The sequence below is a fragment of the Suillus fuscotomentosus genome (genome assembly GCF_016647785.1).
Source record: "Suillus fuscotomentosus strain FC203 chromosome Unknown F5891scaffold_5, whole genome shotgun sequence".
In the NCBI taxonomy this organism is placed as follows: domain Eukaryota; kingdom Fungi; phylum Basidiomycota; class Agaricomycetes; order Boletales; family Suillaceae; genus Suillus; species Suillus fuscotomentosus.
The window spans coordinates 192,381-219,029 of NW_024539517.1; the positions used below are offsets into that span (position 1 = coordinate 192,381).

Consider the following 26,649-nt stretch of genomic DNA (forward strand, 5'->3'; position numbering starts at 1 on the left):
CGCTGGCATTTTAGGAGCACTTCGCCTTGTAATGCAATCTTGCTAATTTCATGAGGCAAGTGCAAGGATTGTATTCTGCGAAGACGTTTGCACCAGTCGCATTAAGTTTCTTACCGCTTGGAAGCATTAGAAACCTTAAGACTATAAGAAACAATTACAAGGAATCTCCGCCAGACCTAATAAACACAATTTCTCCATAATAAGGAAGAACATGTCAGACAACACAAGGAATGAATTAAACTATGCTGGGAAATAAACACTGAACTGCGAGGTCACAAAATGGTCTAACTTCCAAAAAAAATCAGTCCTATGCTGGATCACAGCGGGTACTCCAACTATGTGTGTAAAAGGTCCCATATGAAGTTGTAGCATCACTGTTCAAAAAAAGGATAGTAGTGTTCATACTACGAACGCAGCGAAACACAGAACACAAGTGATGAATACGCTGTATTGCACGCTTGCGCCCAAAGCGGCTCCAGATGCAGTGGTGCTTGGACTGGTCGTGCTGTGTGAGCTGGAAGTATTGCTACTCGACCCGCTGGAGCTCGAAGAGGATGATGACGACGGTGGAGCAGCTGCCGCGAGGTTGCTCACAGTAGCCCATGTTGCAGCGATGTTCGTACTCGTGTTACCCTCAAGGTAAGGGAGGTAAGACACGGTGCCATTGCTTGTGAGCTGCACGAGAGCTGTGACACCGGCAAAGTATGTCGCTTTGGAGTCCTTAGTGGTGGGCGCCGCTAGGGCCTGAGTGGTGTTTGTCTGAAGATTGATTAGTAGTGAGAATGAGTCAAAATGAGGGATCGTACCTCAACATTGACAACGTACGTCGCAGAGGAATCTGCGGGAATGAATGCGAACTCTTGCTGGACCTATCAACTACATGAGAATGTATTTCAAGTAGAAAAAAGTATAGGACTTACTGTGTTGTCCGCCTGGAAGAATGAGGCAACATGGCCGTAAGTGGTAGGGAATGCGCTCCCATCTGGGAGCGGGTAGGCTTGAGACTGCGGTTGGAAGTAGGAGTCTGGTGCCACTATCAGTGTCTCTCCCCATGATGATAAGCGTATAGTACGCACAATGAATGACGAAAATGTCTGCGCTCCCAGCAGGGACGTTGGGCACGTCTAGGAAGTGAATGTGATTTTGCGCAAGAGCCATGACTGGAACGTAATTCGAGGGGTACGGCACTTGTTCATCGTTAGTCCAGCTTAATGGTGTACTATTGGCCGCATTAAGTAAACCCATGTCTAGGGAGAAGAGGTTTCCCTGTGACAACGCATCTGTGGTGGCATGTCAACAAGACACGTTACATAGTAACGGCACAAACTTACAGAAGACGTTCGTGTCGTGGTCCAGAATAGCGCCGAAAGACGTGTAGTCGAAAGAACCAGCATTGACCGCTTGCATGGACCATGATTTTGCAGCCGCATCGTAGATGTAAAGAGAGGAAGGATTCTTGGAATCGGCATTAATGGCATAGATCGCGTTGGCATACTATCAATGGGAAATTAGCCCGCCTTCAAAAGCTACAATTGCGCATGCTCAGACTTGCCTGCGAGAGGTAGCATGTAGTGTTAGCTGCATCAAACGGCCTGTGGGGAAAAATGTAAGAGTGGTGTATGTATGCCGAAAATTACTGACGGTCGGTTGGATGCTGTGATGTCTGTGGCTGCAGTGCCTGCATAAACAGAATGTTAGGGCTCTAGTTCTTATAATGACAAGAAACTGACTGCTGGACCAGGTGTCTTGGGTGCCCGCGTTCCAGTCTTTGCCGTTGAGGTTGAAAGCAAGGAGGTTCCAATTGGCATCAAAAGCGACGCATGGAGAAGCTTGGACTGTTGCCGAAGATATGAAAAAAAGAGAGACGAGGGTCGGTAAGAACATAGTCAAGTATAATGACGGAAGAAAAGGTTGAAGAGATGAATTTGAAGAGTTCGGGTGCTGGACTTATTCCTCCCTCAGTACGTAATAAAATTAGGTAAGTCAATTTACTGCATCCAAAACATAACATTGTAGACGCCCGCAGGTACATACTTGGATGTATGTACAACAAAGGAACCAGTAGCGTATATGTCTAAACTCTAAATAATTCTTCTGGTTCTGAAATCGAGAAGCTGTCAAGTGCCAATTATAAGGCAAAACGTGCCTAATATTTGACGTACAGGTTCAGTGCTGTAACACAAATGAAAAGAACCGCACTTACTCGGAAGTAGCTTCCCTTCAGTTGTGTCATAGGAACGGCGACGAAAAACATGCCAATCACAAGCCTATAGAAACCGTCAGACTCTTTGAGTGTGTCAAGCGATATCACTTGCGCTGTTTCGACACCAAACACCATCAGTCCTCCAGATTTTGTAGCCCATGGGACTTGGAAATATGCGACTGCGAAACCTAGGGCACAATTGTGAACGTTGGACAAAGCATGCGTCATTGTAACTCACCGCCCACTGATCTTGCAAAGTTTAACAGGGCACTGACTTCGCCCTAGAGGGGAAGAACGTGTCACTGAAATGCAAATAAATATATATGCATCACTCACTGCCCTGCGAGGGAAGCAGTCATTACAATATGCGTCTAATAATATTCCTTGAGTTTTCCCACGATACTCGAAGTATTGGATCCGAGACCTACACACTGCAACGGTGTTGAGGGTGATTGCAACAAATGCAATGCCCCAGCCCATAATGAGAGCGGCTTCGTTGAGATTTTGTATCCCAGCACCCAGCGTCAAAAAGCCACAAATGTAAAGCGACATGGCTAAGTAACAGGTCCTACACAAATTCTCAGCTCTAACCTTGGACCATCAGTTGAGTTTGCATACCACAGGCGGCTCTCGGCCTCAAAGAAACCACCGTTTCTGCGAATATGCAGATCCATAATGAATTCATTGACGTAACGTCCAATGAACTCGCCAAGAAGGACGGCGACCTAAAAATTCCATGCTGAGAACAGTACTTCATAGATGGAAAAAAACTTGCAATTGGAGTCGCATACGCCCCAGCCACGGCATATTGGCTGAAGCCAAATCCGACGGGAGGAGAAGATCCCATGAAGACAACATTTGTCGTCTACAAAAGTCGATAAGTTTATTACTGCAGGTCGAAACGGAAACGCCCACGTTCACACCGATCGAGAACCCGAAAACCAATGCCTTTCGAAAAGATCAGCAAATGTGCTAAGTATGGTCAGCAGTGCAATTTATCTCACCTCAAAGAGAACTATGAAGAAAAACTGAGGACGCCAAGCGACATCCAAAGATGCCACTAGAACTTCCGGCCATCGCGGTCTGTATTTTGCCATCTTGTACCCAGTGACACCTATCAAAGTTTCAAATCGATATCGCAGTCCCGTAGAAATTTGCAGTGGCTTCAATGCAAGGTGACGGTCATACATACTGGTTCAGCAAAGTCAACGCCACTATCATAAGAAGAAACAGTATATCAGAACGTACGTTTCTTCCATAAAAAACGCAATGAGAAATAATACGATGGCGCTGTAAATAGATCCTATAGCATAGGCCCATCTCCAGCTGTCCAACAATTGATTAGTATTCTGAAGCAAGGACAGTATATGTAAGACGTACCTCGCACGCGCTACAAGAAAGCCAAATACAAACGGTGATAAGAAAGGCGATCTATGAGATAAGTGAGAAATGTTTCTCCCAATAAAAGGATTCATTCTCTGACATAACAAAACCCGAGGTCCAGATATTCAGCTTCCGTGCTTGGAGATGGAAGGGGAAGATATCTGTCACGACATAGAGACCCTTGGAGGTTGGTGAATGACAAAGTTATCACCAGGATTGCCACTAATCGTACTGTCACCTGGGGACACGTTCTGAAACCGTTGTTAGTTTAACGCAGCCATGAAAAAATGACGACCTGCCCAAAGAATGCAGTCAAACATCGCATCCCTTCATCAGCAGTTAACATCGTCCAATGAATACCAGATTATTGTGTGAATACCTGCAAAGGTGGCTAGATTCGGCGCCAGTGTGGCACCAACTAAGAATGCAAGCGCAAAAAGCTGCGCTCAAGTTTCAGGGTTCATATCGGCCAAATCACTGGAAATATATACCTGACTCCAGAAGAGTACTGGCAACCGACCATACCGTCTCATGAGCATGACCCAGAAGATGCCTCCCCAACCTGGGCTACAGATGAGAAGAGGTTATTTTCATGTAATGGTGTGATCTCACCCAGAAGGAAGATGCTCCAGCTTCAGGGAATTGTCATTGAATGTAAGTAACGATTGATGCATCACGCACTTCGACGTCAAATCGTTGATGACACCGGAGGTCGTGTCATAAGTTTGAGCGAGGTTAAATATCGACGCGATTCCTGTAAATAAAAGTATTTCACAATGACACTATTATGGATATTGAGCGAGGGCGAAATACATACCGATTCCAGAGTCGAAGTCAGGTATCACTGCAGACATTGTAATGATGATCAAATGCACAGTCTTGCGGAAATCGGTCCACTACGAATAAATAGCTTAGTGTCAGTAAAAGGGACACGATAGCGAGAAATGACGAGCATTTTGTGGGTCGTTCGGGTCGTCAGCGGGTTGAGGCCAGAGAACCTTCAACCCATCGGGGCTAAGCTTGAGCCTAGAGGCCATTACCTCCCCAAACTCGACCTTCGCCTGTCTAGTGAGTTACGAATGAGTAACGATGGAGTCGGGATAAGTAGGAGCAACAACCACGTACTCGGGGTCCACTACTAAACGGCCAGTAGCCTGCTCGTAATAAGCGACAAAATCCACCTCATCGGTAACATCGACTTTGAGTGAGTCATCTGCCTTCGTTTCTGACTGCAGCTGCTGGGATCTAACATCCTCTAGAGCCATTGGTAGTGGAGGCGAGAGCTGGGAAGCGAATATCGTCACTCGGTACCCATCATCAATTCAAAGCGCGGTGCTTACGATGACAACGTATCTCTTTTAATTTCAGGGGAGTGCGGATAGTGAGGCCTTGAGGCTCAAGCGCTCAAGGCCTCACAATCTGCCAATCTAGAGTTAAAATCGTCATTCAAGCATCGTTTTAAGATCCCTGTTCAGTATACAGTGTGTTGCAAATGACTTTAGAGGTGCACGAGAATTTTTTTGCGAGCTCGGTGTTTGTATAATAGTTCGTAATAGCCAAATGCGGGACTTTTGGTCACATCAACAATTCATTGCCACCAGCTACTGTCGTTGGGCCAGAGTTGCAAAATCTGAAGACCTCATTTTCATATCTCAATAACTACCCCACATTGAGACAAAATAATTACATGGAATTATAGCTACGTGTGTCATAGGAAAGCTCTAGTTGACAGAAGAACAAAAGGTATTTAAAAGATGCTGCCAGAGGGATGCCGACGCAAGATGTTAGAAATAGTAGAGAGTTGCAAAATTTCCCATGAGCGGGTTGGCATAGATGTCACACTATGTCACAATGTCAATTTCATGAATATGAACCCCGATCCGGCAACCGGTACGTATGAGACGAGAAAGTAGCAACATTGGCATTAGGATGATTGCAGCGCGAGAGAGTCCGCAATCAGAATTGATTCTCCGCCCCAACCTGTCACGCTTGAGCATTCTTTGACACCAGTGATTGCATCGTCAATAACAACCACAACTCTGCTCTATTCTCATCGGAAAAATGCTCAGAAGGTAAGGGTAGGTATAAAGTGTATGTGAAAAAAAAATGAAATTTTTTGGTTAGAAACTTCGTCTTCCCCTAACTATTCTATGCGAAACAGGTGACTTCGAGTGATAGATTTGAAGCCGTACATGTTCCTCATACTTATTTTTTTATAAAAAAAATACAATGCTATGAATCTGTGTTGGAAGGTCCTAGATCCAAGAATAGAGGACTTAAGATGTGTTGTTGCGTGAGCTATGAAGCATTTTGCAACTCTATACAATTTTGCAACTCTGGCCCAACAATAGTATTGCGACTCATTGCCAGCTCCCAGCGGCATAAAAATTGACCAAGTGTGACAGAAGTCACACGTCAAAACAAAGGAACAAACAAAGATTGGCAAATTTTTGGAAACGGGACTCTAAAGTCATTTGCAACACACTGTAGTCTCCGAGTCGGACGAGCTGATACTATGTCGGAAATTCCCTAGCGGCATCACATTATGACATATCTTAATGTAAGCGAGGGCGCATCACACCTGAGACACAGCCGGTGAGGCAAAAAGTCCTGTATACAAATGTGATGCACATGCTGAGAAAAATTGTGCATACAGTGTGTTGCCCTCAAAAGCGGCAACTACCAACATCAAAATTTGTGATCCTATCTACACCTCTAGAAAGGCTTCTTTTATCTTGAAAATATCATAGATGGGCTATGCTAGAGTAACATAGTAAGACTATCAGAACACTTTTTCAAAAAACTGAAGTTTCAAAAATTTCGTCAGCCAAAAGTGAATTTCGAGCGGAGCTTGACAGATTTTCCTAATTTGGTATGCAGCATCTGATGGCCGACTCTGCCAATCGGGGTTATCGATATTTAGGACGGGTTTATACATTGTACGAAATGCGAAGAAAATATTTGAAGTTTGAACTGACATAAAGAGGGGCATATAACTTCAAATTTAGTCAACTTTGTGTGTGAAATCCCAAACATGAAATATCCACCGCTATTGTTTCGTTGACTATATGTCAATGCAAATAAGAAATATAGTCAGATTTTTAGCGTCTGCTTGAATTTTAAATTTAATTATCACATAAAACTTCGGACGAAACTTGAAGTTTAATCTATGGCTATATGCTTGCTAATGCTCAAGTTTTGTCCAACAATTAGGGAATGCTCAAAATTTGAAGTTTACACTGGCAACAAAATGTGATAGCAAAACTTTAAGTTTTGCCCTTGGATGAAATAAATCGCCTGATCGTCGCCCGCTCACCACCCGCAACAAGCATTAATGGTGATCAGACTGAAATGGGCAAAAAATATCTTCATTTATATACAGTAATGTAAAACTACGTCTGACTCCAAACTATGTAAAACTCATGAGCATGAAGTGTAGGGGCATGAAAAAAATACAACTTTAGAAAGCAAAGTAATAAACTGACTAATCATGAGATAGAGATAGAATCACTGCATGACGGTCAGAAACTACCCAATGTGCGAAGTGACTGACAACCCAGGATACCTTCACATTTTCTAAGTGACTCTTGAGCTCCATTGAGTACAGTTTTGCTGGGAAGTCAGGATACATCGAGAAGGGATCAATGGTACGGTCACAGCGATTCAATGGGAGATGTCTCTGTGTAGCAAACAACAGATCTCCTGTCAGCATACCATAGATATATTTGATACTAGCAGGGACAGGGGTCAATGTCCGGTCTCCTCGGGGGTAAAAGAGAATCTGGCTGTTCCCCAAGTGTGTGGATGCCCTACTGTATATAACACCATCAAATTTGAGTGTGGCATGTAGTATTGGTGTTCGCCATCTGAGGAGGGTATATAGGTCCTCAGGCACAGTGCTAGTCGTCGCAGAGTCGGGCACCTGGACAACGTCATTCATAGGGTCCTCAGCTAGCTTTTGGCTGGAATTTTCAGCACTCTGGGGTGCATATACTCTATTAAAAATGTCTCGGTCAGGCAAGCCAGCGGTGAAGCATTGTAGCCTTGATGTATGAACAAAGCATTGTGTTCTCAAGCTCCCCTTAGAGACCATTAGTACACTTGCTCGTTCCATTTCACATAGTGACCCACCAAATTTGTGATTAACAAGAAGCCATTGGAGCATTCCAATCAGGTGCTCAAAAGGAAAACACCACCATAAGTGGGTGGGGCTGAATAGGAGTAAGTAGTCGTATATATGAAAAGATGCATGGTGGTTTGGACACAGAGAAGAGGTAGGATGGACATCTTTCAACTTTCTGACATAACCAACGATGTACGAACAATAGGCTTGTGCCCTCCTTTCAGTCATTGTTCGTGCACATGCAAGATACACTGCACAAACCAGTTACATGGTGTGATCAAGGACAGTTCTGAGGTGGGCAGCAAGCTCGGCAGAAGAGTGGGAAGTATCGGCTCCCCACAAGCTCACAAGGGCAATGGGAAGGTAAACTGTGATGAGCATTCGCCATTCATCAGCCTTGAGTGTCCCAGCAGAGGCCTCACCAAAATTACTCGGAACTGAACCTAACCAAGTAGGGACAGTTGTATCTCGGATGACATTGCAAGTGTGTTTGAGTACTTCTGCTGTGCCAAATTGATGTTCTTCTTTAGGGGCAGCTAAAGGCTGTTCACGACGCTGTACAGAAATGTTCAGAAACTCACGACAATGAACATGATGAACAAAGAGCTTACCCACTCAAGAAGAGCTTTAACATAATCAACCTTGAGTGTTCTACCAGCTTTCTGTGGCATATGACCCAACATATTACAGACAAACTTCAACGGGAAACACTTCTTGGTCCCACACCAACTGGCACCCCGATCAGGATCCTGAAAAAATCCTCGTTGACACAGCGCCCAATGGCGTTAACAACGCCATAAGGCGTCAAAGCTTGGCTTATTGTCACTCACAAAACTCAGAATCTATTTGAAAAACGTACTCCTTGATACCGAACCAAAAATGTCACTCGGAAAACAACGTAGCATGAGCTTCGGCTCCAAATCGCCTGTTTCCAGGAACACCTCTCCCACAATTCCAGGTGGACCTTCCACAAAAAGAATAACGAGATCTACAAATGTAACACTAACCTCACAAGAAATCGAAGCACAGGCCAGCACCGTAACAAATGCTGCCAGCGCACACCTACAGTACACCTCAAAAAAAGAGCCTTTGCCTTCCAACAGAACCATACACTATAACTCATTTAATCTCAGTCCTTTTACAGATCACGCAAATTTCCAATTCTACTCCGCTACCAGTACTAACAGCCATCAGATTGGTCATCTTCCTCCTCAAGCAACATGCAATAGACGAAATATCGGAGGCAGCAGCTCAAAAAATCACCCAAACGGTAGTCCAACAAATATCGGACTTGGTTGCCACCAAATTGGTTGATCATGTCATTGCTGCCATCACTCCGCAAGTAGCTCGCTTACTGACGGCCTGAGAAAACCTAGAAAGCACCATTCAGAAAACAGAATCAACCAAACCTATACTGACAGAAACAGATCCACTCGAGGTGACCTCTAACCAAATAGCTCAACTAACCCCAAAAATCATAGACCAGATCACGGCCGCCATAACCCCACAATTAGAACAGCTCTCATCAACATCCTGCCTACTAACCCAATCCTTGGAGGAAGCTGCCAAAATACGTCAGAAGATCAATGAAAGCACAGACCTAGGCTGAGACATCAACGCTGCAGCAGAACAAATCACAAACGCAACAGACACCATACACAGCGCCATAGAGGACTGTCACACCTCCATCAACCTCCTCTCCCCAACACTCGAATCGACGCAGGAATCTCTTCACACCCTCTCAATGCAACTTCTAACTCAGCCCGACCCCGCCCCACCCACCAACACCTCAAAACCATCATTGTTCAGCGAAATAGTATCATCCCACACTCCAACCTCGACAACGAAGCCACACACGTCCCGTGGTAGCCCACCAAATGTCCAAGTCTTCACTCACCAACCCCAACCACCCTCAACTCAAAACACCAAATCCCAGTATCAAACTCCACCACTAGACATAGCTTTAGCCAGGGCTGCCTCACGCGCAAGACAAATCCTCCTAGATCCCATCCCTGGAAACCTAACCTTCCCTCCCACAATCAGTCACGAAGATGCCATAAGCAAGATCCGAGAGGTAACTCAAACTGCCCTCATGCCCAACAAATGCGAAAGACAACGTCCTAGCTTTGATACAATTAAGGAACAGAGGTTTGATAGTGGAAATGGACAGCGAAGAAACAGTAACCAGACTAAAGGACAGCTGCACACGAAAGAACTTCCTCCAAGCACTAAACTTTTCAGTAACGTTCAAAGACCGCACCTACACTCTGGTGGCGCAATATGTACCAGTCAACCTACTCATAGAACGCCCTGGCCTCCTCCGCCTTGTAGAAGGAAAGAACCACCTGGAGGATAACTCACTCATATCAATGTGTTGGATCAAACCCCCACACAAACACCTGCCCATGCAAATGATGGCCTTCGCCATCCTTCAAGTAAACAATGCAACCACCGCCAAAAAACTAATCATGGAAGGCATATACATCGACCAACACCTTATCCGAGTCAAGAAGGACAAGAAGGAGCCCATTCGTTGTGCTAAATGCCAAAGATATGGCCACATCGCCCGCAATTGCAGCACGAGCAGAGACACATGTGGAACATGCACCAATAATCACCGAACAACTGAATGCCACGCATACAAAACCTTCCAGTGCATCAGCTGCCGCAATGACCACCACACCAGCTGGAGTAGATCATGCCCAGAATTCGAACGACGATGTGCCGAACTCAACACTAAGTATCCTGAAAATTCTCTGCCTTTCTTTCCTACATGTGAAGCTTGGACTCACACTCTACTCCCCCCCAAAGCAGCACCATACGTGAAGACCGTCGCAAACTCCCCTCCAAACAACGTGAAAGCACCTCCACATCTCCGCCAGACCACTCTCCTACCCATCGCCAACAATAATGACAGAACTCAGCACTGTACCTCACTCCCAATACAGACCTCAAGACCCTCTCACGACCCACTCCAGACAGCACCAACCCTCATCAACAGACTCACGCCACTCCTGGAAGATAATGATAACAACGACAGTAACAACAACGACAATGATAACGACATGATCTCATCATCATCAACGATCTCAGCACCATCTACACCGACTCAACCATACACGCCCCTATGGTGGCCCTCTCCATCAACATCACCACTGCCAACCGAAGAACCTTCCACCCAGCACATAGCCCATGCCTGAACAACTGGACCCAACACCCGCTCGACTACACATATGGCAACAAAACTTGAATAACTCATGCACAGCACAAGAATCCATCCTCAATGGTCTGACAGCCAAACACTGGGACATCCTAGCACTTCAAGAAGCCTGTGAAGACCGACTACGCAACACGAAATCCAACAGGCAATGGCACACTCTCTACCCCACGCAACACTACACCCACCCGGAACAGAAAATAAGAGCCATCACACTCGTCAGCACTTCACTCAACACTAACGATTGGAAGCAACTGTCCTTCCCCTCATCCAACGTAGTTGTCATTCAATTTTCTGGCCCCTTCGGTAAATGTACTATATTTAATATATATAACGACGGCAGAGGACAGCATACCATTCAGGCCCTGGATGCATATTTAACAGCTAACATTATTACAGTACGACCAACTGCCAACGACCACATGATCTGGCTTGGGGACTTCAACCGCCATCATCCTTTATGGGAGGAAGAGCGAAACACGCACCTAATTGACTATAATGCGGCACAACCACTCATAGACCTCATCGCAGACTTCGGAATGAACCAGCCACTGCTGAAAGGACAACCCACCCTCCAAGCATCAAACAGCGGAAATTGGACGCATCCCGACAATGTGCTATGCACGGACCACTCTATGGAGCTCTTTATCTCATGCAGAACTAACCCAGCATTAAGAGGACCCAAAACAGATCATGTTCCTATCCTCAGTATAATTGAACTAACCATCCCTAGAACCACGCAGGAACATTCACGCAACTTCCAAGCAACCAACTGGGACAACTTCAAGAAGGTCCTCAAAGCTCGCCTCGACACCAGACCAGCCCCCACACCCCTTCTCTCCAATGAAGCCTTCCAGACAGCCACCAGCAATTTAGCACTCATGCTCGATGAGGTCATCTCAGAGACGGTCCCTTTGTCCAAACCAAGCCCTCACTCTAAGCGCTGGTGGACCCATGAACTCACACTCCTGCGCCGTCAAGTCAACAAGGCCACACATGCTGCTTACAAAATGAGAGCCATGCCCTTACACCCATGTCACAATGAATTCAAGAGGCTCCGCAATCACTACGCCGAAGAGATCTTCAAGGCCAAGAAACTGCACTGGGTTGAGTGGCTAGAAGAAATCTCAGGTAATGATATTTGGATCGCCAACAAATACATTTCTTCAGAACCAACGGATGGCAGCAAGACCTGGATACCCACCCTCTCAATCCGCCAAGACGATGGCTCATCATGCGAAGCCACCAGCAATGCTGAAAAAAGCACAGCCCTAGCTAAGTCCTTCTTCCTGCAACACCCTAACATATCCTCTGTTCCCCTAGACTATGACTATCCGGAACCTGTGGCCCCAATGGTCCCACTAACAGCTGAAGAAATCCATCGGAACATCAACAAACTTAGCCCCTTCAAGGCTCCAGGACCTGACGGAATTTGCAACATTGTCTTCAAGCAATGTGCCACCTTACTAGTCCCCTTCCTCCTACCACTCTTCAACGCTACCATCAACCTCCGCACTTATTATCAACCCTGGGGTCAATTCACTACTGTCGTCCTAAGGAAACCCGGCAAACCTGACTACTCCATAACCAAAGCCTATCATCCCATCGCCCTCCTTAATACAACGTGTAAACTACTAACCGCAGTAATCGCAGATCAGATGACCTACTACCTCGAACACCATCAACTCCTCCCCGCAAATCACTTTGGCGGCCGACCAGGAAGATCGATCACGGACTCCCTCCACCTATTAGAAGAAACCATCAAGAACGCATGGCGCACGAAGAAAGTAGCTTCAGTTTTATTCTTGGATATCGAGGGAGCCTTCCCAAACGCAGTTACTGACCGACTACTTCACAATATGAAAGTCAGACGCCTACCGCGAGCAATGATCGACTTCACCCAGCAAGTTCTATCGGGACGACAAACACGCCTGCAATTCGATGACTACAAGTCTGAATGGTTCCCGGTAACAAATGGCATCGGTCAAGGGGACCCTCTTTCTATGATTTTATATATAATATACAACACTGACTTAGTAGACATGGCCAAGAACCGCGGCAAGAAGGAGTCCACCCTGGCCTTTGTGGACGACACCGCCTTCATCATGATCGGCCCCTCCTTTCATGATACCCACCGCACACTCACAGACATGCTGGAACGTGACAGTGGAGGTTACGACTGGTCACTAACACATAATTCTAAGTTTGAAATGAGTAAATTCGCACTAATCGATTTTTCAATGAACAGAACCAAGACCCGCCCCCCAATGAACATTAGAGGTAATATTATTCACCCATCTGCTACTCACAAATTCCTAGGAGTAATAGTAGATCAAGAGCTACAATGGAAAGCACACATCGCATACACTATCGCCAAAGGTTTGGCCTATGCTCTCCAACTACACCGCCTCTCATCCACCACCTCCGGAATGCCGATGAAACTGACACAACAGCTCTACCAAGCGGTAGCTATCCCCAAAATGCTCTACGTGGCTGATGTCTGGTTTACCCCAGTGTTCATATCTGGATCGGACACAGTCCAGAGAGGCTCGCTAGGTATCGCGAGGAAAATGACCTCTGTTCAAAGAATTGCAGCCATCGGGATCACAGGGCAATGAAAACTACTGCAACAGATCTACTAGAAGCCCACGCTAACCTTCTCCCTATTACCCTCCTCCTACAGAATACGTGTCATTGAGCCATCATTCGCCTAGCCACCCACCCTCCAACTCACCCTCTCTATGAACATGTCAAGCGCACAGCCTCACACTACGTCAGAAGGCACTGCACATCTCTCCATTGACTGACCAGATCATTCAAGATTAATCCTGCAGAAATAGAGACCCTAACTGGAGCCATCCAACACCTCTCTTCCCAACGGCCATACTCAGTCCACATTGCCGAAACCAAGGAAAAATCTATTGAAGAACATAATCAGCTCATGGACATCATCCAAATCTTTAGCAATGGATCAGGACATGATGGCAATATCGGGGCAGCAGCAGTGCTACTATGCGAAGGAAAGGCCCCCTGCGTCCTCCGTTTCCACCTAGGCACTGAGGAAGAACACACTGTCTACAAAGCAGAAGCTGTCGGACTCACCTTAGCAGCTCACCTCCTCTCCACCGAACACCATATCACATTCCCCACTACCATACTGGCAGACAACCAAGCCATACTGAAATTCGGTGAGAGTACGACTCCTAAAGCTGGACACTACTTAGTCGAACACTTTAGCCGAATGATGAAAACACTTAAGCGGAAGAATCATAGACAAGGTTATGATGTCACAGTGCGCTGGATAGTGGGACATAGCGAAGTGATGGGCAATGAGTTGGCAGACAAGGAAGCCAAGAAGGCAGCAGAAAGCAGACGGAACAATAGCGCACCCAACCGGTTGCCGCTGTACTTATCATTAGGCCAGTTACCCAGCAGTTTATCCGCCATCAAGCAAGCTCTCAAAAAGGACACCAAGAGCAAATGGAAACACCTCTGGGCCAAGTCCCCAAGATACACGCACATGCAGCAGATCAACCCGAACATCCTTTCACGCTCATTCATCAAATTAGTAGCGGGCCTCCCAAAATGACTAATCAGCCTATATATATATTTCCATACATGACATATTGGTCTTAACCACTACCTCCATTGTATCCAGCGAAGCGACACCCCCAATTGCCCTATATGTCAGAACACAGCCGAAACCATCCATCATTTCCTCTTTGAATGCCCTCAATACGATTGTGAATGATTCATCCTTCACTGGAAACTTGGTCGAAAAGCTACCTCCCTCCCATTCCTGTTAACAGATCCTGCTGCCATGGAGCACTTCCTTTGTTATGTGAACAGCACCGGCAGACTGAAGACGACATTCGGTGAAGTGACCCTTCCTCCCCCACCCGAACACTAAAATAACATTCCCGATACAGATCACAAGAACCCCATGACATGAACCCACATGCACATCACGCTCCTTACGACCCATCAACGACACACACACACACCCTATAACCTCATAAACTAATCCTCTAAACTACACAAAACACATAACACCCAACTCGCCCTATATGAAGACAAAAGGCCCAGCTCATAGTGCGCCAAAAGAAGATCAGCCGGGAGGTGGAACCACAGCACCACTAACGCACTTCTTTCATAGCTTCATGTACAAGCCCACCCTTCGGGGTGGCCGAGTACGCGCTTCAGTATATCTCACCCTACAAAAATACTGCTAGTTACATGTTACGATACGAGGAGAGCAGTCACCTTATCTTTGAGTGGATCGCGCGTCTAAAACAGCCGGCGGGAACGGCGGACTGGTGGGGGACTCCCCACACCAGGGCATTCGCGAATCCAGAGATGTAGTAAAAGGCAGGGGCCTTATAGACTAGACAGTACTGTCTGACATAGGGTATATTACCCCAATGGACAGAAATTGTATTCAAAAAAAAAAAAAAACTTCAATGGACCCACATTTTTGTGCAACAGAGATTTCTTCAAACTGTCAAAACATTCATCCAGCTGCTCATCATTAGAAAGGATTTGGGAAACAAGGAGGGCTTGAATTGCAGATATTTGTGTTATGTCCTTGGACGACATTGCCCCTGGAGGTACATTGCTGAAGTCATGTGAAAATGCTGGTGGGGCCAAAGTCGATGTATTTGACTGTGAAGTCAAACCGAGGAGATTACGAGTGTGGTACAGGACTAGACCTTCTAATAAACAGTGCATTAGATCGATAATAAGTTGCTGTGAAGGGTCCCAGTATGGTAGATGCCAAAGTTCAGAATATCGTACACCATGAGCTTTAAATAACCTTTCACACTCAGAGGATGCAGCAGCATCTCACCACTGCTCTGCATATTTCCGAAGTTCATTCCTATTGTGAGGTTCCCAATTCTCGTAGTCCACCTTTCTATACGTAGACTTGTGGTAGCAATTGCATGCACTGCAGTAGAAATGACTACTGACTCCAGCCAGAGAAGAGAGATGACGAGCAGCAGGAAGATTGCAAACAACGATGGCAACAGCACTATGAGTTAGCTGACCATTGGGGTAACATGCAGTTTTAGAAAACCTGATACCGCGCTCCCATGTGTCAATCAAATCATTGATGAGCGGTGTAGAGACTCGTGTGTCTCATGGTCTGATATGACAGCTTTACACTAGGAAGTACATAGCATGAACTTGTAGTGTCACTCTGTGCGCTACCCACAGCTATCTCTATATGAGGCGCAGCTTTCCCGTGCAACGCGCGCCATGCGCGCACCATTCCTGCGCTTCACGATGTATGCGCGTGCGCGCGCGTTCCCGCACTTGCGCGCCCTATAGCGCCAGCCATTCAGATGCATCCATCCACTGTCCACCAAGCTTCCTAGTACGTATATTTCCATTTCCTTTATTAGCATAGTTCCACCTTTATTTTTATCATAGTTTCTCACTCATATATATTTTTACATACCTACTCGGTAGCACTTCGGCTCCACATGACCGCGCTTAGGCACGCTATATAAGCGCCAGCAGTACATACTACACTTTACCTTACTTTTACCTCCCAATTACTAGTTATCACCTACTTACTACTTAGCAGAATATAGTAGAAGTCTATTTGTCTATACTTCGCATCTCCCTTCTCTTTTCTTGCATTATATTATCACTTGAGTCTAGTCTTTATCATTTTCCGCATACGCGCGCGCGCTTTCCCGCGCTTCGCGCTAATACGCGCGCGTGTTCCCGCGCCTTGCGTGCACCTGCGCTTTCTCGCGCTTCGCTGAAGCGCGTACCTCTAGATCTTGGCTGCACTCGCTTCCCCTTTAGGGTCAAATGCACTTGTCTCCTCAAGTAACGCAGGCTAGGCAACGCACGACCTTCAACTATTATAGATACAGCTAGGAGCATTATTTGTTCCTCTCTGTATTGTTGTTTCTACAGCGGTTGAATATAGTGATTGAGATTCTCTAGAGATGGCTGCTTTGGTCCTGGAATGATACCTGCAAGATGCATATTCTCCGGCCTATATCTGAGATTCAAAGGCAGATTCAAGCACACCATGGAGATGATTCCACAAGATGTACTAGCTCCCTGGACATTCATTCCTTCCAGATTGAAGAAATCCACATGAAAGGCAAAGGCATAGCATCCTTCCTCTCCTCTGTCGATGAAAAGCATCTCAGGCTGTGGACCACCAAACTGATGGAGGAATTGAGCTTCAAATGGATTTTTTATGAAGGACAGAAGAGGAGAGTTAATAGAGTCCATGAGATCATCGCAAGCTTCATCCATTACGGCTTCCACATCCCTATGAGAGAGGAGACCAAAAAGATAGTCCTTGAAGTTGTGATACAGGAAAATCTTCTTTGGACGAAGTTCACCTTCATTGTCGACAAGTAAAGCCTTGCCACATTCAGTCCTGGGTGCAGGACAATGTGTGCATCATTTAGGGTATCTTGCAATCGTAGAGCCTGGTGCATATGTCGGAGGACAGGTGCAATGACAGGCGCAGACGGCGTACACAATGGTTTTACCAGTGAGATGAAATTTCGCCTCTGCACCTTCCGAGGTCAGGGGAATTTGCTTAAAGATGCTTTCATGTGAGGAGCTAAGACTGCTGTCCGACCTCCGAAACGTGAGGAATAGTATGACGGAAATGATCTTTATGATTAAATCACAACTGCTCCTGCTGACCCCCATGACAACTCTGCATACCACACAAAGGAATAAGATGACTTGGCTGATCTCATCTGAGCGATCAACTGAAGCTTGCTGTAAAGCGTCTATTGAACAGTAAGTAGGGAACCATGGTTGGCAAACTCATTACTCACCGGCATTAATCTCAATGGATCCTTGCAGCGCATCCTGGTGGCTGCCAAACTGAGCAGCCAAGTCATCTATCTGGCTTGTGATTGCCTTCTTTCATGCGATTATAACATCTGCCCCTCCACTGACATTCTCCATAGCTGTGCAAAGCAAATATAGCTCATGACCAACATCATCTAGGCTACAAGAATGCAGCAATAAGTGAAAGCACTGCTGAATCCAGGACTCAATGTTGGCGAGGATATCCAACATCTTCACTGTGCGCTGATTGCATTTCGGCTTTGACAACATCTCTCCAATAGCTGTTTCCATTAACGGGGGTGGCATATGATCTGACAAGTTCAACCACTCGAGGTTATCTGACAAGACAGAGACAGGAACTGCAAGTGGGTTGCACAGTCCCGGGCAATCCAAATTATTGTTCATCGCAGATGTAACTGATGGGGGCTGGGAATTATCCGTGGACAGGGTTAAATGGCCAAAGTCATTGGTAATAGAGGATATGGAGGAGACATTAGCAGATGCAGTGCTCTCTGCCTTGATACGCCAAATGTGAGCCGAGATCGAACATTCTGTTATGAGTACCCCTTTGGGTGCACCTTTCTCATTGTATCCACCCTTTACAATGCACTCCTCACACATGCACCATGTGAGCGCTGCACGGGATGTGGGCATTGAGCAAATAAGGAGTTTTATGGCGATGACAGTATGTACCGTCATCGTCTATAGAGGTGTTCTGAGTCTTGCAGACTGGAAAAAACCTGGGATGAACACTTAAATAGAAGAAGAAAACAAGGGGAAAGTAGAGTGACTTACTACAATAATCGAAAGTACAAATCGACTAGAACAACAGATAACAACATGATCAACACGATCTGACTTCGATAAGAAACAGTAGCAACAATATACAAGGGGCTTACCTACATGGTCGTCATCCTAATACAATGGTGACTAAACATGGACGAGTGATATGAGACACTATAGGACATGGAAGATTGAAGTCAGGATGGTGATAGAATTGAAGTGAGTACATACCAGCCCCACATCTCAAAATTATCCCTCAAATGCGCGTTAGAGATTGATTGAAGTTGAAGTTGAAGTTGAAGTGCGAGGAGTCCGAGGCCAGTCAAAGTATAGCAGACGCAATATCACAGTACAGACTGTCACATCAACCAGTTGAAATCCAGCATACACAACAGTACAAACTGTCGTGCTAAAGGAGGAGAGGATATGAGATAGACACCACAGTACAGACTGTTGCATCAGGTAGAGGTTTGTAAGTATTAATAATAAGTATTAAGCAATAGAAAGACTTGGAGTCAATTCATCGGAAAGTACAAACATTTGCAAATAACATCACATGCAAGGGGCTCAACCTCAATCGACTCAGTCAGCCAAGTACCATACCTTTGAATATCTAGGTCAGTGGTTTGTACTGCTGAGGCCTCTCCTCAACTCATAACCTCTAACTATCATCCTGTCACATGCAATGGTCTGTACCATTGCTCGTCGCATTATCAATCATTTGTTTTCCGCCTGTTGTGTGCAGCGGTCTGTACCGTTACACATTTCCACCCTCCCGAATAGGGATTCATCTCATTCACCCTGTTATATCGCAGATCATGTCGCCAACACCATGCTCACCCATCAGGCAATTATTTTTGGTCTTTGGCAATCCCTTCACTCACCCTGTTATTCACAGATCATGTCACCAACACCATGTTCACCTGTCAGGCGATTCTTTTTGGTCTTCGGTCATCCACCCCATTATCTTGCACATCACATTGCCCACCCTATGCCATCTCGCCCATCAGGCGATTCTTTTTGGTCTTCGGTCATCCCTCCACATGTAATGTGGAAGGATTTACACAACAAACATGAGACAACATTGACATGCTACTGATACATCATTTTACATTACAAGAGAAGGAGATCTTTTCCTGTATCATCATGTCATCTCTGAGCTCTTCTGATATCCTCCTCTCCTGCCTTCACCACCTCAAAAAATACCCTTCTGGCCCCTGGGGAGATATCTTCATGTGTTATCATATCATTAATATCCTCACCTACTTCCTCATATTTGTTTACCTCTTGAATAGCTTCGATGAGTTTTCCTGCCAGTTTGTGTAACATCAATATGTTCTGATGGGCTTCTGGTACATCATTGAATACCATATTACTTTGGTGGAGGTTTTTATCCGAGAAGGCGAACACCTGAGTAGTCGTTGTGTGTTGGGCGAGGTCTCTTGACCATGTTGCCACTGTTTACTGTGAATGTATGAATTTGTTGACTGCTGCTGAGCTACCGCTTGACTTACGAAGTAGTTTGTTACCAAAAAACAGATGATAACCACCAATGCCCCAAAATGAACCAGGATTTTGAACACAAACATAACAACACACGACATAGGCCAGGAATCTCCAGAGGTCAGAGTTTCCTTCACTGTGCCATATTCATAGACCCATATGTTGATCATAGCCTTTCCACAGCCTGGCACCAATGAAGCACTGGCGACTGTACAGCACCCATTAAGATCATGCATCTTGGGAGATAATCAGTACCTATCCTACACTTTGAATTCGACACCTACTGCAATTGTCTGCACCAAGTCTGTATTGGAGTGGCAGAGAGTTTCGAATAACTTCCCTGATTTTCTCTCGAATACATACACTAATCCATGGTCACTCCCCCTGACAATCAACCTTCCTTCTGCCCTGAATGCCACCTGCTTGGGGACAGATACACTTTGAGCAGCAGTCATGAACATTCGAACTGGTTCCTCATCACCTTCAAGTCGATACAAAGTGAAACCATCAGTGGCATTGTCCACTACATACACGCCCCTCTTCTGGTTGACTGCTGCATGTCCGCTGAAAGAAGGTCAGGAATACATCTTGATGATATGTCATAGACTCTTACATAACTGATTGGCAGCTGTATTCCTTTACCACTGCGCCGTCATCACCTCTCACCTTGATGAAGTTCCCATCATATAGTCCGAAGACATAGACACATCCATTCTCTGCAAATGCTACAGACTTGGGCACTGAATTGTTGAGTTGCACCAAAAACACAGCCTGCAGCTGTGAATTCATATTGAGAATGAGGACCTGGACTATTTTGTCCCTCATTCCCACTGCAATCCATGTATTCACTTCAGAGGATGTCAAATTTCATGCCATACATGTAATTTCGAAGCCTGATCCAAGCCTCCTGGCACAAATCTCCTGAAACTGCATCTGTTAGGTGTTAACCGAAGGTTTGATGATGAGACCAGGATCCTCCTACATCTACATGGCTACATCGCAAGAATACAATGTAGCCCCAGCCCAGTTCCATAACAAAGGGTTTCTGTCATGCCCAGTCTTGTTGTGACCCAGACAGCGCAGCTGACTGTGCCTCGGGACTCATGGTGATGAGTCAAGCATGTAAGTTCTTTCTGAGATTTGATATCCCAGAGTTTGACGCCCTCAGTCCCTGCTTGTTGTTAGGACCCTCCCATAACAAAGTGTGCGTGTCAGTTTACCTCTGCATGCAAGAGCTTGACCATCATTAGATATTGCAAGGGTGTAAATAGACCCGCCATAGGTAGAAAGGTGCGTTTGATGTCAGAAGTGTTGCTTTGATTTTGTGAAGAGTGATGAGGCAAAAAGAGACATTGTTGCATGCGCGATCTGATCGATTGTAGTCACCAGTTCACCTGCTCACCACTACTTATATTAGGTTCCCATTTGTTTTCACAAACTTTTTGGTGATTTCATGACAATCAATTTGCTAGCCATTTGTTCGAGTTGTTCCCAACCTTTGTGTTCATCCTTTTTGTGAGTGTGCATATCACTTCACTTCACATAACAATCTATTATATTTTAGATCCCTCCTAAGCCCTTCTTGTCCTTATTGTTTAATTCTCTATATAGTAAGTTACGTTGGATGTGTCATAGGTCATAAATCTCAGAGATTATTACAGTTTATACCCAATATCTTGACCCGCACTTGTCCCCCACCCACATCGCCATAACCACATCATGCTCAACACAACTAATACTGTCTCTGCTTTTTATGATCAGGAGCCTGGCGCTCCGCCTCCCTTCCCTCCTATGCTCACAGACCAGCTGGAAGTATTTGGAAGTGCTCACCACCACTCAACTACACTTGTTTCCGATGAGATTCTTCCTCCCAGAATCAGCACTGTCAATCCTTGGAAGGACACATCGCCATACCAGAAAAAAGTTTTATTCAAGTGTTCACGTTCCCACTCTCAGATGCCCATGCCCTCAGATTGTTCAGGTTCATTAGATTCAGCATCAGACAGTGGCTCCTCATCTTCGACTGAGAGCCTATCAGAAGATTCAAAAATACCAAAGCCCCCTGGTGAACCTGGTCGTCCGGGGCATGGCAGATACACACTCCATGAGGCTTTAGACTGGAATCCAAAGGCATATGCTAAGTTCAGGGTGAGTGACATGCTCTCACCACAGTATGTTATTTGCTCATGAGCACTAAGAAATATATGCACCACCTCATTGAGGAACATCTCGATACAACCAAGTGCGCTTCTTCCCAAAGTCACACACTCCTAAAAATTGTGCGTGATAAGGTGAGTAACTACACATGGCAGTTGTCCTAAAATTCATTATTCGTCAGGCTGTCGATGCTTTCCTGGACTTGGACAATTACAGTGGCTTCTGGCTGCTGAATGATATTATCATGATGCATTTGAAATACACATCAGGTCGTGCTAGGCAGAAGGAAGTAAGGATGGCTGCGGGCAAGTCAAAGTCCAAGAGCAAGCAAGATTCGTCGAAAGAGGTACCATTCAAATAACTCGTATAACTCGTGTATCTTCAATCTAGTAGTATATCAATTCCATACCAAACTCATTCTGCATTTGAGCTGGGCAGTAACAGGCGCGCTTATCTGTGGCACTGGAGGTCTGGACCTCTGCTGAATGTGAGGTAATACATGATGTTCCCTTGTTTGTTACAACTTGTTTAAGCTTTCTGACGAAGTTTCACTTGATAATTAAGCCTATTCTATCTTCAATCCTCAATCCTCATGGTACAAATTGCAGTGACAAGAATGATGCCATCACAGCGAACTTCATAATGTGTTACATACAAATCATTATATATTACTCCCAACTAAACTACCTCACTGCTGATGATCCTAGAAGCCAGCCGGTGATTGACCTGAGTGCTCAAGGGCTTCACGACGGTGAGAGTATGTGGGAGCTTTGCTTGAGGATGATGTTTAATGCTCTGTATAAAGCTGATGGATTATTGATCAACAAGGATTGGAATCACCATCTGGTGATGCTTACCGATGCATGATGAAGTCTGTGAGTGAACTGTCCCTGCCTCGCATATTCACAACAGAGCTGTCAGTAGCACCAACCCTCATAATGACTGCGTCACCTTGGAATATATGGTCAATGCTGCTGAGAAGTGGATTGGCTCTTAGATGGTAGTGTTGCTTGAAGTAAACATAAAACTGATATGTGTGTCTTCCTTCATGCTGGGTGACAAGACAGTTGTGCATGCAAGGCTGCACAGTTGCACAATCAAGGAGGCTTTCGGGAACAGGAAAGCACTTCCCGCTGCATGAGTGATCAGAGCATCTTGTCAACATAGCAACCTGGCAAGGTTTACTCCACAAGGAAGAATATAACCTACACTGCAAATGAAGTTCAGCAGTCTATGTATAACTGTCAGCAAAAATCAAGAGAAGCGAGAATATAGCCTATGGATGATGTGGGGAAGATATAAATGCAAGTGTTGACCATTGCAGCATAGGATAAATGAAATTAAGTGATGAGTATAGGTGACCAGTGCTGAGGACAAGGAATGAGCAGGAAATTTGAAAGCAGGCAATGAAAGTGGGCAATGAAAGTGGGCGATCTTATAGTAGTTTTTGAGTACTTACCTTTGAATTGAGTGTGGTCTGTACAGAGTGCAGATCATCCCAAAGAATTGATAAACTGATTAACATACCGATTAACATGTCTATTGTCTTTATTTGTTTCATGGAATATGGGACCAGAACAATAACATGCAAGAGCTTTTTGAACTCTTTTGTGTACTTAGACTTGTACATTAATTTTGCATTTACGACACGATTAACACCAAAGTGGAACACCCGAAATGATGGCGCTATCACAGAAAGGGCCTAAAAATAGGGATAATACAATGTCGTCATTAGGGTGAAATGACAGTGACTGAAAAGTACGGATCATGCGATGTCTAAGAATAATAGCGGGCATACATAAGTAGATCCATGCCTAGATCCATGCCAAACTCCAAGAAACCCCAAAGACAATGTCCACTCCCATTGCCATGTCGAAAACACAGCGCCATATTCTCATGGAGAACATACAGACAGCAAGTGATGTGGACTTGTTTGACGACGAAATGGAAGACACTGAGAGTTGGATGGACCTTGAAGAGCCCTCAAATGAGGCTGCAGGCCAGCCATCGACTGTGTCGAATGAGGCTGCATGCCAGCCATCGACTGCGATGACTTGGTTGGATGAGAGTGGGACCCCTCGGATGAACCTAGACTTGAACAATGTCACAAGCCAGCCCCAAACAATGACAGCTCCGCTTGACAAGAGGGCAAAGCGAGTTGCTGAATCAGTAAGTATAGGTGATATTGATTGGAGGCCAATGTTGAACTTAATTTTGTCAGGTACTACCTGACAAATGTCGCATCAAAGAAGTCGACTACTCAGAAACACTATGCAGAACTGTGTACAGTCAAAAGGAACTAATCAGCAATATGAAAACGGTCTGTAGTATCACTGGACATACATTATCGATATCTGACATGCGGCTGCTATAGGAAGTGGAAAAACAACAAGTAGAAGATGTCCAGAATATAAACGAGATGAAATGACAGTGGCAAACAACTCTGAGAGAGCGGGAGGAGCAGCTAACAAAGGCCCAGGAGGAAATTGAGGTAATTCCTGCTGCAGGGTGACCACCAGACATACACTCATAACCATGACAGAGGAGCCGTGTCCAGCAGCAGCAATTCGAAGAACATATCAGAGAAACTCAGGAAGCACTCGGTCAGGTTAATCACAAAGCAATGGAGGCCACTATGCAGAAATTCCATGAGGACACTTGCAACCACTTGGTACAAGAACAGACACGACAACAAGCAGAGCTGGATCAAAAATTGCAAAACCTGGTCCAACGCAAGGAAGAGTTGAAGAAGAAAACAAATGAAGAGGTGAGACAAATGTTCCAATGGGAAAACAGTTTATAACAATGAACAGTTGACACAAGAACAGATGCAGCGAGAAGCGGAGCTGTGTGAAAAACTGGTCCGGCATGAGGACGAGTTAAAGAGGAAGACAGACGAAGAGGTGAGGTTGATAACAATAAACAGTTCCGAGAGTGTGAGAATGCGATACTCGCTGAGATGGACCAGAGGTTACAGCAAGAAGTGCTCAAGTTGAAGGCAAGAACATGTTTCATATACAGATGAAATATATACTGAAATGCTCACCAGGCAGAAAAAGAGAGCAAGCTTGCCAAGATGGAATGGAGATTTTCCACACGTCACAGGTTTCAGAGTGAGGATGTAGAGATGGACAACAACCCCACTATGCCGAGAGATGCGGGAAAACCATCATCTCCATATGCAAAACCACGATCGGGTGCCACATGCCTTGATGTGATCAAGAGAATACAGAAAAATCACAGAATATCACACAAGGTTCGCCTTGTATCAGTAGCAGCGGAGGTAAGTGTCTGATGTCGTTGACTGCAATCTAAACTTACACAGTAATAGGTGGACGAAGAGGAAGTACCTCAAGAACACTCATCTGAACAAGAGCCACCACCACACAACATACCTTCTGCTACCACAATGGAAAGCGCGATTGCGAGAGGCATAGAAGCCGCATTAAGACGTGTTCTGATTGACAAAGAGTTGCCAGTCACCAAAAGGCACAGTCCCTGGAGGAGAAATATAGAGGAGAAAGAACTCCAGCAAGAGAAGGTGGCTGAGAAAAGCTATGAAAGAGACTTCCTTTTGGTAAGCCAAAAGGTGGTATAAAAGCTGGGACTTACAATGATATATAAGGGGAAGTGTGGCGGCTCTTCAAAGACGTTTTCAACATTTCGCAAGACACCGACTTCATACTCCATCAGGCAGCTAGTCGTGAGGATGTGTACTCATATGAGTACGAAGACAGCCCAGGTCCCAATTGCAAAGCTCTTGCTTTTGACCTCAAACATGGGGCCAAAAGCCCCTGGAACAATAAAGTCATTAGACTACTCCTTGAAGAATTGCAGAGAAGGGGTGACGAAGAGAACTGGCCATTCCGAAGGTCAGATGTATATTTCAGGGAAGTTCTTCAAGTTCAATATAAGTGCCTGTGTATGGTCTGGATGGCTGCACAACCCAAGGTTACAGCAAAGGGCATATTGGAGACTCTTGCAGAGGTAGAGCAGAGGCTGATCACGAAGAAGGATGAGTCATTAAAAGCGACTCATCAAACAACACGTCAGAAAAATGTATGTTTGCGAGCTCCATATAATTCTGGTACTGATGCCTTGTCAGAAATATCTTCGTAGAGTGATGGTTCTGGATCATCTCGTCAATCACAAGGCCGACGAGAACGAGGAGGACCTTCCAGCCTGGCAGTGGCTTCAGCAACTCATCAGGATGTTAGGAGAAGACAGCATCAGTTCAGAGGAGAGTGATGTTGAAAATGATATTGAAATGGTTCTTCATGTCAAGAATATGACTTGGCGTCGTGCAATCGAACAGGAATTGGATATCATTGATCACCAAAGAATTGTGGATGATGCCATTTTTGCTCCCCAAGGTTCAAAGCCTATGAAACAGATATGATCAGCCAGCAATCCAACAACATCCAGGGTAGAAGTGGATGGATTATC

The 26,649-nt window shown here is 45.3% G+C and overlaps 6 protein-coding genes across 6 annotated transcripts; 2 read left to right on the forward strand and 4 right to left on the reverse strand.

Moving 5' to 3' along the window:
• Positions 1 to 22: 22 nt before the first annotated feature.
• F5891DRAFT_552803 (uncharacterized protein) lies at positions 23 to 1,952 on the reverse strand. Its single transcript, XM_041372224.1, has 8 exons — positions 1,731 to 1,952; positions 1,642 to 1,678; positions 1,553 to 1,592; positions 1,332 to 1,494; positions 1,077 to 1,280; positions 921 to 1,024; positions 807 to 869; positions 23 to 759 (listed from the first exon to the last, which is right to left on the reverse strand). The coding sequence occupies exons 1-8, from the start codon at positions 1,882 to 1,884 to the stop codon at positions 400 to 402; spliced, it is 1,125 nt and encodes a 374-aa protein (XP_041231673.1). The 5' UTR covers positions 1,885 to 1,952; the 3' UTR covers positions 23 to 399.
• Positions 1,953 to 2,082: 130 nt separating this feature from the next.
• Positions 2,083 to 5,137, reverse strand: F5891DRAFT_1161698 (MFS general substrate transporter). Its single transcript, XM_041365264.1, has 21 exons — positions 4,927 to 5,137; positions 4,712 to 4,869; positions 4,540 to 4,651; positions 4,404 to 4,482; positions 4,268 to 4,340; positions 4,199 to 4,218; positions 3,966 to 4,031; positions 3,886 to 3,913; positions 3,819 to 3,837; positions 3,687 to 3,766; positions 3,584 to 3,634; positions 3,452 to 3,529; positions 3,208 to 3,394; positions 3,119 to 3,151; positions 2,979 to 3,068; positions 2,822 to 2,928; positions 2,632 to 2,771; positions 2,540 to 2,574; positions 2,442 to 2,484; positions 2,204 to 2,391; positions 2,083 to 2,146 (listed from the first exon to the last, which is right to left on the reverse strand). The coding sequence occupies exons 2-21, from the start codon at positions 4,849 to 4,851 to the stop codon at positions 2,129 to 2,131; spliced, it is 1,587 nt and encodes a 528-aa protein (XP_041231674.1). The 5' UTR covers positions 4,852 to 4,869; positions 4,927 to 5,137; the 3' UTR covers positions 2,083 to 2,128.
• A 15,169-nt stretch (positions 5,138 to 20,306) lies between these two features.
• On the reverse strand, positions 20,307 to 20,907 carry F5891DRAFT_942424 (uncharacterized protein; the record flags this gene model as incomplete). Its single annotated transcript, XM_041374424.1, has 2 exons — positions 20,307 to 20,610; positions 20,660 to 20,907. Coding segments are annotated over 2 exons (552 nt in total), but the record flags the coding sequence as incomplete, so codon positions are not given.
• An 858-nt stretch (positions 20,908 to 21,765) lies between these two features.
• Positions 21,766 to 22,564, forward strand: F5891DRAFT_1182290 (uncharacterized protein; the record flags this gene model as incomplete). The annotated part of the gene is made up of 3 exons (XM_041366138.1): positions 21,766 to 22,194; positions 22,245 to 22,337; positions 22,385 to 22,564. 3 exons carry the CDS (start codon positions 21,766 to 21,768, stop codon positions 22,562 to 22,564), a joined length of 702 nt encoding a protein of 233 aa, XP_041231676.1.
• Positions 22,565 to 23,056: 492 nt separating this feature from the next.
• On the reverse strand, positions 23,057 to 23,419 carry F5891DRAFT_942328 (uncharacterized protein; the record flags this gene model as incomplete). The annotated part of the gene is made up of 1 exon (XM_041374412.1): positions 23,057 to 23,419. A coding segment is annotated over one exon (363 nt), but the record flags the coding sequence as incomplete, so codon positions are not given.
• A 2,408-nt stretch (positions 23,420 to 25,827) lies between these two features.
• F5891DRAFT_907256 (uncharacterized protein) lies at positions 25,828 to 26,437 on the forward strand (the record flags this gene model as incomplete). Its single annotated transcript, XM_041373565.1, has 2 exons — positions 25,828 to 26,262; positions 26,309 to 26,437. Coding segments are annotated over 2 exons (564 nt in total), but the record flags the coding sequence as incomplete, so codon positions are not given.
• Between the last annotated feature and the right edge of the window lie 212 nt (positions 26,438 to 26,649).

Bases quoted from the DNA above. Each gene is read 5' to 3' on its own strand.
- F5891DRAFT_1161698 (XM_041365264.1), bottom strand. From the start codon at position 4,851: ATGGCTCTAGAGGATGTTAGATCCCAGCAGCTGCAGTCAGAAACGAAG. The intron at 3,395-3,451 runs GTACGTTCTGAT...TTGCTGAACCAG, and splicing joins GCGTTTTTTATGGAAGAAAC to TATGTATGACCGTCACCTTG. The intron at 3,069-3,118 runs GTGGGCGTTTCC...CGACTTTTGTAG, and splicing joins GGTTCTCGATCGGTGTGAAC to ACGACAAATGTTGTCTTCAT.
- F5891DRAFT_552803 (XM_041372224.1), bottom strand. From the start codon at position 1,884: ATGTTCTTACCGACCCTCGTCTCTCTTTTTTTCATATCTTCGGCAACA. The intron at 1,593-1,641 runs GTCAGTAATTTT...TTTTCCCCACAG, and splicing joins ATCACAGCATCCAACCGACC to GCCGTTTGATGCAGCTAACA. The intron at 1,281-1,331 runs GTAAGTTTGTGC...ATGCCACCACAG, and splicing joins CCACGACACGAACGTCTTCT to ATGCGTTGTCACAGGGAAAC.